This window comes from Chiloscyllium plagiosum, chromosome 51 (assembly GCF_004010195.1).
Source record: "Chiloscyllium plagiosum isolate BGI_BamShark_2017 chromosome 51, ASM401019v2, whole genome shotgun sequence".
NCBI lineage: Eukaryota > Metazoa > Chordata > Chondrichthyes > Orectolobiformes > Hemiscylliidae > Chiloscyllium > Chiloscyllium plagiosum.
In genome coordinates this window covers 2,486,697-2,495,657 of record NC_057760.1, presented here as the reverse complement: position 1 = coordinate 2,495,657, position 8,961 = coordinate 2,486,697, and the positions used below count along the sequence as shown (strand labels likewise).

Below are 8,961 nucleotides of genomic sequence, written 5' to 3'. Positions count from 1 at the left end.
TCTCGGTTAATGCTCTGTTCCCTGGGACAGCCTGATCTCGGTTAATGCTCTGTTCCCTGGGACAGCCTGATCTCGGTTAATGCTCTGTTCCCTGGGACAGCCTGATCTCGGTTAATGCTCTGTTCCCTGGGACAGCCTGATCTCGGTTAATGCTCTGTTCCCTGGGACAGCCTGATCTCGGTTAATGCTCTGTTCCCTGGGACAGCCTGATCTCGGTTAATGCTCTGTTCCCTGGGACAGCCTGATCTCGGTTAATGCTCTGTTCCCTGGGACAGCCTGATCTCGGTTAATGCTCTGTTCCCTGGGACAGCCTGATCTCGGTTAATGCTCTGTTCCCTGGGACAGCCTGATCTCGGTTAATGCTCTGTTCCCTGGGACAGCCTGATCTCGGTTAATGCTCTGTTCCCTGGGACAGCCTGATCTCGGTTAATGCTCTGTTCCCTGGGACAGCCTGATCTCGGTTAATGCTCTGTTCCCTGGGACAGCCTGATCTCGGTTAATGCTCTGTTCCCTGGGACAGCCTGATCTCGGTTAATGCTCTGTTCCCTGGGACAGCCTGCTCTCAGTTAATGCTCTGTTCCCTGGGACAGCCTGCTCTCAGTTAATGCTCTGTTCCCTGGGACATCCTGATCTCAGTTAATGCTCTGTTCCCTAGAACAGCCTGCTCTCAGTTAATGCTCTATTCCCTGGGTCAGCCTGCTCTCAGTTAATGCTCTGTTCCATCTTCCCTGGGACAGCCTGCTCTCAGTAAATGCTCTGTTCCCTGGGTCAGCCTGCTCTCAGTTAATGCTCTGTTCCCTGGTGCTGTGTTCCCTGGGACAGCCTGCCCTCAGTTAATGCTCTGTTCCCTGGGACAGCCTGCTGTCAGTTAATGCTCTGTTCCCTGGGACAGCCTGCTCTCAGTTTCTGCTCTGTCCACAGGGACAGCCTGCTCTCAGTTAATGCTGTGTTTCCTCGGAGAGCCTGCTGTCAGTTAATGCTCTGTTCCCTGTCCCCTGGAATACCCTGCTCTCAATTAATGCTCTGTACCGTGTTCCCTGGGACAGCCTGATCTCAGTTAATGCTCTGTTCCCTGTCCCCTTGGACAGCCTGCTCTCTGTCATTCCTCTGTTACCTGGGACAGCCTGTCCTCAGTTAATGCTCTGTTCCCTGTCCACTGGGACAGCCTGATCTCAGTTAATGCTCTGTTCCCTGGGACAGCCTGCCCTCAGTTAATGCTCTGTTCCCTGGGACAGGCTGTTCTCAGTTAATGCTCTGTTCCCTGTCCCCTCGGACAGCCTGCTCTCAATTAATGCTCTGTACCGTGTTCCCTGGGACAGCCTGCCCTCAGTTAATGCTCTGTTCCCTGGGACAGCCTGCTCTCAGTTAATGCTCTGTTCCCCGTTCCCTGGGACAGCCTGCTCTCAGTTAATGCTCTATTCCCTGGGTCAGCCTGCTCTCAGTTAATGCTCTGTTCCCTGGTGCTGCCTGCTCTCGGTTAATGCTCTGTTCCCTAGAACAGCCTGCTCTCAGTTAATGCTCTGTTCCCCGTTCCCTGGGACAGCCTGCTCTCAGATAATGCTCTGTTCCCTGGGACAGCCTGCTCTCAGTTAATGCTGTGTTCCCCGTTCCCTGGCACAGCCTGCAGTCAGTTAATGCTCTGTTCCCTGGCACAGCCTGCAGTCAGTTAATGCTCTGTTCCCTGGGACAGCCTGCTCTCTGTTAATGCTCTCTTCCCTGGGACAGCCTGCTCTCAGTTAATGCTCTGTTCCCTGGGACAGCCTGCTCTCAGTTAATGCTCTGTTCCCTGGGACAGCCTGCTTTCAGTTAATGCTCTGTTCCCTGGGATAGCTTGCTCTCAGTTAATGCTCTGTTCCCTGGGCCAGCCTGCCCTCAGTTAATGCTCTGTTTCCTGTCCCCTGGGACAGCCTGCTCTCAGTTAATGCTCTGTCCCCTGGGACAGCCTGCTGTCAGTTAATGCTCTGTTCCCTGGGACAGCCTGCTCTCAGTTAATGCTCTGTTCCCTGGTGCTGTGTTCCCTGGGACAGCCTGCTCTGAGTTAATGCTCTGTTCCCTGTCCACTGGAATACCCTGCTCTCAATTAATGCTCTGTTCCGTGTTCCCTGGGACAGCCTGCTCTCAGTTAATGCTCTGTTCCCTGGGACAGCCTCCTCTCTCAGTTAATGCTGTGTTTCCTCGGAGTGCCTGCTGTCAGTTAATGCTCTGTCCCCTGGAACACCCTGCTCTCAATTAATGCTCTGTACCGTGTTCCCTGGGACAGCCTGATCTCAGTTCACGGTCTGTTCTGTTTCTAGGGCTTCCATATTCTGTGTGATCTGCAAGACAGCTTCGCCGGCCTTTCAACCAAGGTGGTGGAGTTGCTGAACGATGAATATGGAGGCAAGGGCATATTCACGTGTGGTTTCAGCCCAGCCTCATATACAGACACAGTGAGTAGTGAGGGGCAAGTGTTCACCAGCTCATGGCAGCTTCTGTCTCTCTCTGTCGACTGTTTGGTGGCCCCAGCCAAGTGTCTGAGAGTGTAGGTTTGGCCCGAGAAATACTGGGCACATTCATGATCATTTGCCAGTGTTCTAAAGACACCGGGAGAGTTCCAAAGGACTGGAAGGTAGCATATAGAACCCCACTCTTTAAACAAGGAGGGTCTGAGGTAATGGGGAATTATAGGCAATTATTGGTCTGACATCGGTGGTGCGGAAAATGTTGAAGACAGTTATTAAAGGTGGAAGACTGAACATTTGGACAGTAGTAACAGAATCAATCCTATTCACCAAAGGGTGAATGCTTTACAAATCTTCTGGAATTTTTTGAGGATGTGACCAGGGAGCGGATAAGGGTGAACCAGTTGATGCTGTGCATCTGGATTTTCGAAAAATTTTGGCAAGGTTCCATGCAAGAGATTAGTGAGGGTAATTAAAGCTCATGGTATCAGAGGTAACGTCTTAACATGGATAGAGAGCTGGTTGGCGGACAGGAAGCAGAGAGTTGGATTAAACAGCTCCTTTTCAGAGTGACAGGCAGTAAGCAGTGGGGTGCTGCAGGGTTCAGTCCTCGGACCCCAGCTGTTCACAATTTACCTGAACCATTTGAACGAAGGAACTGAATGCAAACTCTCCAATTCGCAGATGACTAAGCTGGGTGGCAGTGTGTGCTGTGGGGTGGACGCAAGAGGCTGCAGGGTGACTTGGACAGACAAATACTTGGCAAATGCAATATAATGCAGATAAATGTGAGGTTATCCACTTTGGTGGCAAAAACAGGAAGGCAGCTTATTATCTGAATGGTGGCAGTTTAGGGAAAGGTGAGGGGTGTCATGATGGAACAGTCACTGAAGGTTGGCCATACAGGTGCAGTAGGCAGTGAGGAAAGCTAATGGCATGCTGGCCTTCATAGCAAGAGGATTGGAGTATCAGAGTAGGCAGTGTCTTGCTGCAGTTATACAGAGCCTTGATGAGGCCACACCGTGAGGATTGTGTGCAGTTTTAGTCTCCTTGTCTGAGGAAGGACATTCTTGCTATTGAGGGAGTCCAGCCAAGATTCACCAGACCGATTCCCCAGATGGCAGGACTGACATATGAGGAAAGAGTAGATCGACTGGGCTTGTACTCACTGGGATTTAGAAGAACAGGGGAGTGTTCTCACAGAAATATATAAAACCCTGATGGGACTGGACAGGCTCGATGCAGGAAGATTGTTCCTGACGTTGGGCGTCACAGACTAAGAAAAAGGGGTAAGCCCTTCAGGACTGAGATGAGGAAGAACATCTTCACTCAGAGTTGTGAACCTGTGGAATTCTCTCCTACAGGAAGCCGTTGGGGCCAGTTCATTTGATATATTTGAGAGGGAGCTGGACGTGGTCCTTGTGGTTAAAGGGATGAAAGGGTATCAGGAGAAAGTGGGAGTGGGATACTGAGTGTGCATGGTCAACCATGATTGTATTGAATGGTGGTGCAGGCTAGAAGGGCTGAATGGCCTCCTCCTGCACCTATTTCCCATGATGCTGCACATCTGCTCTGAGGTTCCGTGCATCGAGTTCGGTTCCGGATGCAGTGGCTGTGCATGGACCTCAGAGTCCTAGAGGGAGTAGCAGTACCCTGCAATCCCATAGCCCAGAGCCTGAGGCCTATCTCCTCGTGCACGTACCCGTCAGTGACTCAGTACCTGGGGCAGTTCCAGAGGAAGGCAGTGACTGGGCTGATCGTGTGTGTCTCTTGTTGCCGTGTGGCTGTCAGTGTAACTATCTCTCTCTCACTCCTGATTTTCTCCTTGATTGTGCAGAGCCCAGTGAAGGAGGTCCATCGGCTGCTGAACTCTTTCATGGGCATTGTGCAGTTATCGAGTCGCAGCTCCATCTTCTGCCCCATGTCACTGAACAGAAATGCTCTGGGGCGGAAACGGCCATCTCCCATCAACTTCCCACACATCATCTACGACGTGAGTATGTCACATAGCACAGAAACAGACCCTTCGGCCCAACCAGTCCATGCTGACCAGAATCCTAAACTAAACCAGTCCCACCTGCCTGTGCTTGGCTCATATTCCTCCAAACATTTCATGTGCATGTCTGAATGTCTTTTAAACGTTGTAACTGTCCCCACACCCACCCGTTCCTCTAGAAGGTCCTGAACAACTGTGTTAAAATGTTGCTCTTCATGGTTTTCTCCTCATTTTAAAAATATGCCCTGTGGTCTTGAGAGAAATAGAGAGAGAGCCGTTGATGCTGTATCCTGGTTGGTTCCTGAAAAAGAAGGCTGTGTTGGATTCTGGGAGAAGGCTGCAGAATCACAGCGACTGTCAAGAGTTGCTGGGCAGAATCTGGAATCTCTACATGTTGTGTCTCGTGAGTGTATCTGCTTCCTGGCTGCTACTCACTGTCCAAGCAAAGGGACAGGAACAGGCACAGGCTAAGCTATGGACTGCATCCTTGAATGAATTTGCACTGTGCAGTTTGATAGGTGTGGCCTGTGTTGGCCAGGTTTTGAGGGCCACACCCCATAAGAACTGGTTTCTTTCCTCAGCGTTTAGGATGTGGGAATTCGTGGTAGTGTCGGAGCACAGATCCATACAACATGAGCTCCTGATATGTGGCTGTTGGTTGCAATCACCTGCTTTCTCTCTTTTCCCTCTGAACAGGCATCTCTGAGTTATCACAGCAGTGCAGTGCTCGCTATGGCCCTGGAAACACTCACCATCCCGTATCGGCTGCACTCGGGTGGTATCTCCCTGTCCCAGCTGACAGACGCTCTCAACCCAGCTGGGAGAAAGGTACTGCGCTTCCACAGCACCCAACACGCAGCACTGCCTCCTTCCAGAAGCTGCTGCTATTACTGCTGCACAGATCACCCTGGGGGAAATAGAGGCAAAACATTGCCCCGTCTGGTGGTCATGTGCAATCAGAGCAGCTCAGGGGTTAGCACTGCTGCCTCTCAGCGCTAGGGGACCCAGTCTCTGGCGAATGTCTGTATGGGGTTAGTACATTCCCCCTGAGTTGGGGGAATGGGGTGAAAAGGAGACGGGCGGGATCTGCAGAGGCACTGTACCATGTGGAACTAACACTGTCTCTCAGGGCAGTGTCATTGCACGAGGGTTCACATCTCGCAACGGCCCCTGGTGGAACTGAAGGCTAGTGACAGCGACAGCCACCATCAACTGTCATCCAAACCGATCTGATTTACTCATGTCCTTTCGGCAAGGCGATCCTCTGTCCTGGGCATACGTCTGACTGTCCTCTGCAATGGCTGAGTAGGGCAGTCATTTAGAGGGACACAGAAGGCCTCAGCAGCTTTACCCACATGACAATGCTGCCTGTTAATGAGGAGCCTGCCAACACTTGTGACAATGTACAAACCAGAGGGATATCACGACAAGCCTTTCTGAAGACAGCCATGGGAACAAGATGTGTGGGTGTGAGAGAAATGAGTGGAGGGGGAAAAGGGTGCTGACTGACCATGTCTCTGGTCACAGGTGATCAGTGCATCTGCCTCTGTCCCGTTCCCTATGAGGGACACAGACACTATCCCAGATGTACTCTGCAGACAGCAAGCTGCAATGCTGTGGACCGGGCTGACACCATGTGGAGACTTCCAGGAGTCCCAATGCTTTGCACAGTCGGTGGTGATCCGAGGAGTCAGCAATGAAAGACAAATCAGGTAACCCTTTAAGCTGCTATTTACAACACACTCCCACCAGTATGGATGGCACAGTGGCTAGTACTGCTGTCTCACAACACGAGGGAGCCAGGTTCAATTCCACACTCCAGGTGGATGAATCAGGGGTAAATATTCAGTAATAGGGTAAGGAATGGGTCTGGGTGGATTACTCTTCTGAGAGTTCACTCTGGACTTGTTGGGTCAAATGGCCTGTTTCTATACTGTAAGGATTCTTTGATACGTCTGTACCCCAGTGTTACAGTGACAGGGCAAAAGCACAGCAGGTCAGGCAGCATCTGAAAAATTGATGTTTCGGGCAAAAGCCCTTATACAGTGACAGACCTGTCCCCACTGGTACTGTACCCCAGTATGTGTTTCAATAATGACTCAGGTTGCCACATGGTGACTGGAAACACTCCATTGAACAGAAATGTTATCCTGAGTATTTTTATTGGTATATTATGATCTATCAGCATTATATTGTAATGGTCTAGTTTTTTCCTTTCACTGACTGTAATGATCAGTGTTTGTCTTTCCCTCAGTAATCTTGCTCCAGGAGTAAAGGGGCCCTCAGTATTACATAGCTGTCCAACTGGAGAGGATGTGCTGAGTACATTCCTGCACAGTTACTTCCCCACTGCTCTCAGGTTAGTAGACCCCTGAAGACCAGAACTGGCTAGTGTTCAGTGACTGGGCGATGGTGTGTGACTGATCCTTTCTTGTTCCAGTGCTGTCCATCTGGCTCAAACCCCCTGTTCCGTGGCCTCTCCATATCCACAGTTTTTTAGCCCATCCTTGAACAAACAGGGACAGCTTCTCGGAGGTGGTCTGTCGGCGTCAGCGTGTGGTGAGTGTGACATTACCGAGCTGACCGTTTATCAAATATATTTTTTTATTTGTTATATGGGAGTTCACCCTGTAAGGAAAGGACAAGTCAATACAACTGTGGCTGATTTGGAGCTTCTATTCCACGTCCCATCTTGTTTCTTTTTGTGGGAGGGGAGAGGTAATTGGCATTTCTGTTCTGGATTGGACTCCAGGTGAACAGGTCCCTCTTTCTCTCCCTAGCTGTCCAGAGTATTCCTGTGATGAGTACGCTTCAGTCATCACCAGTCTTATACAGTGTCCTGCACAGTTTGTACCGGGAGGTAAGCAGCCTCAACCTTCGCAAGTTCAGTGCCTTTCTGTCTGCTGGCACTGAGCTGGATGACTTCCGCGAGGTCCTAGAGGAACTGAACACCCTGTCCCAGTGCTACAAAATGAATTTTGATATGGATGAATCAGGAGATGATTCTGATGGTGAATAGAGAACGCTGTAAACCTGCCAAGCCCCTCCACGATGCTTACCCCTGAGGAATAGGGCAAAATGGGAATCCACATCTGTAAATACATTCAACACCAGGGAGCAATGCCACATTGACCTGTTCAAACAGCTGCAGCGACGGTGGAGAGGGTGAATGTTGGGTCCCTCAGCCAGGCATGAATGACCACGGTGAGAGACAGGAGGCTGCTTAGTTAATACTGTTGTTTATTTTTTTTTTGCAATAAAAATTGAAGTGGTAAGTGACACCAGCATTGCTGTTTGGGGAGCTGCTGAGATTAACCCTTTTCTCTTTGTCACCTTACTGAAAGTACCAGATCGCAGTGTCAAAAGATTTATTCAGCTATTTTGACTCAACAGTGCTAGCAACACAAACTTACAGACAGCCACTCACTATAACTTAAGATGTACAAAAAAATACATTACACATTTTAATTTACAGCAATTTTTAAAAAAGACTTATCTGGCAGCAGCTGGTGGTAAAATCACTATCCAAATTTTGGATCCATTGGCACAGACTGTTTCTTTGTAACTCTCAAGTCCATCTGGAGGTGAGTGGACACTGCTTCAGGTCAGTATCAGACTAACAGGGGAACCCACTGAGTTACTGGGAGGGTTTGGACAGTCTGCATATTTAAAATAGCCCCTCCATGTGCAATAAAGACCACATTGCATGTTCTCGCTCACTAGTTAAAAATCACACCCCAACAGGTTTAAGTGGAAGAGCTAGAATTTATAGCAAAAGTTTAGTGTGCTGTAACTGAAATTATACTTTGAAAAATACCTTCAGTCTCATCTGTTAGTATGACCATGATAGTTTCACTTCTTTCACATGTAAATCACAAAACTTTTGTGATTTACATGTGAAAGAAGTGAAACTATCATGGTCATACTAACAATGAAGGTATTTTTCAGTGTATAGTTTCAATTACATCACACTGTAAACTTTTTTGCTATAAATTGTCTTACAACTGTGCACTCCACAAGTACCTGAAGGAGCAGTGCTCCGAAAGCTAGTGCTTCCAATTAAACCTGTTGTTGTGTGATGTTTAACTTTGTACACCCCAGTCCAACACTGTCAGTAAGAAAATATAGACTCTTGATTTTGCAAGCCATGATCATGTTTGAATTATTTTTGTGATTAAAACCGCTCCCCCTGCGAACATGTTCGGAAGGGGATAGTGTGGGCCTGAAGCACTGAAATCCAGTGAGGTCAGGGTCCCCAACACACACAAGCAGCAAAGTTAAGACAGGGCGGTAAATCGACCAGCAATCACAGCCTCCGCTGCCCAATTCCTCCCACGGAAACTGTGCAGGCATAGGACGTGCTTTACTCACCAGGGGTACCGAGAATACAATCAAACCCCAGGTACACTCTCTGGCTCTGGAACAGGAACAGACTTAGGGACCTGACACCAGCACAGCAATTAAAAACAATCCAGCTAACAAGATGGATATCCACAACACTCAGATGCTCTGGGCTGCAGAAGG

The 8,961-nt window shown here is 49.2% G+C and overlaps 2 protein-coding genes across 4 annotated transcripts in view; one reads left to right on the top strand and one right to left on the bottom strand.

The window, feature by feature from the left end:
- msto1 (misato mitochondrial distribution and morphology regulator 1) overlaps positions 1-7,716 on the top strand; it is a 22,364-nt gene extending 14,648 nt beyond the window's left edge. For all 3 annotated transcript variants that reach the window (XM_043684010.1, XM_043684008.1, XM_043684007.1), the window contains 7 exons: positions 2,295-2,429; positions 4,279-4,434; positions 5,134-5,265; positions 5,965-6,149; positions 6,692-6,796; positions 6,878-6,996; positions 7,218-7,716. In XM_043684010.1, the coding sequence (XP_043539945.1) occupies positions 2,295-2,429; positions 4,279-4,434; positions 5,134-5,265; positions 5,965-6,149; positions 6,692-6,796; positions 6,878-6,996; positions 7,218-7,456 (1,071 nt within the window). In that variant the 3' untranslated portion in view covers positions 7,457-7,716. The remainder of the gene's footprint in view (positions 1-2,294; positions 2,430-4,278; positions 4,435-5,133; positions 5,266-5,964; positions 6,150-6,691; positions 6,797-6,877; positions 6,997-7,217) is intronic.
- A 1,084-nt stretch (positions 7,717-8,800) lies between these two features.
- LOC122544763 (integrator complex subunit 3-like) overlaps positions 8,801-8,961 on the bottom strand; it is a 5,660-nt gene continuing 5,499 nt past the window's right edge. Inside the window, exon 4 of the mRNA XM_043684087.1 lies at positions 8,801-8,854. Within this exon, the coding sequence (XP_043540022.1) occupies positions 8,801-8,854 (54 nt within the window). The remainder of the gene's footprint in view (positions 8,855-8,961) is intronic.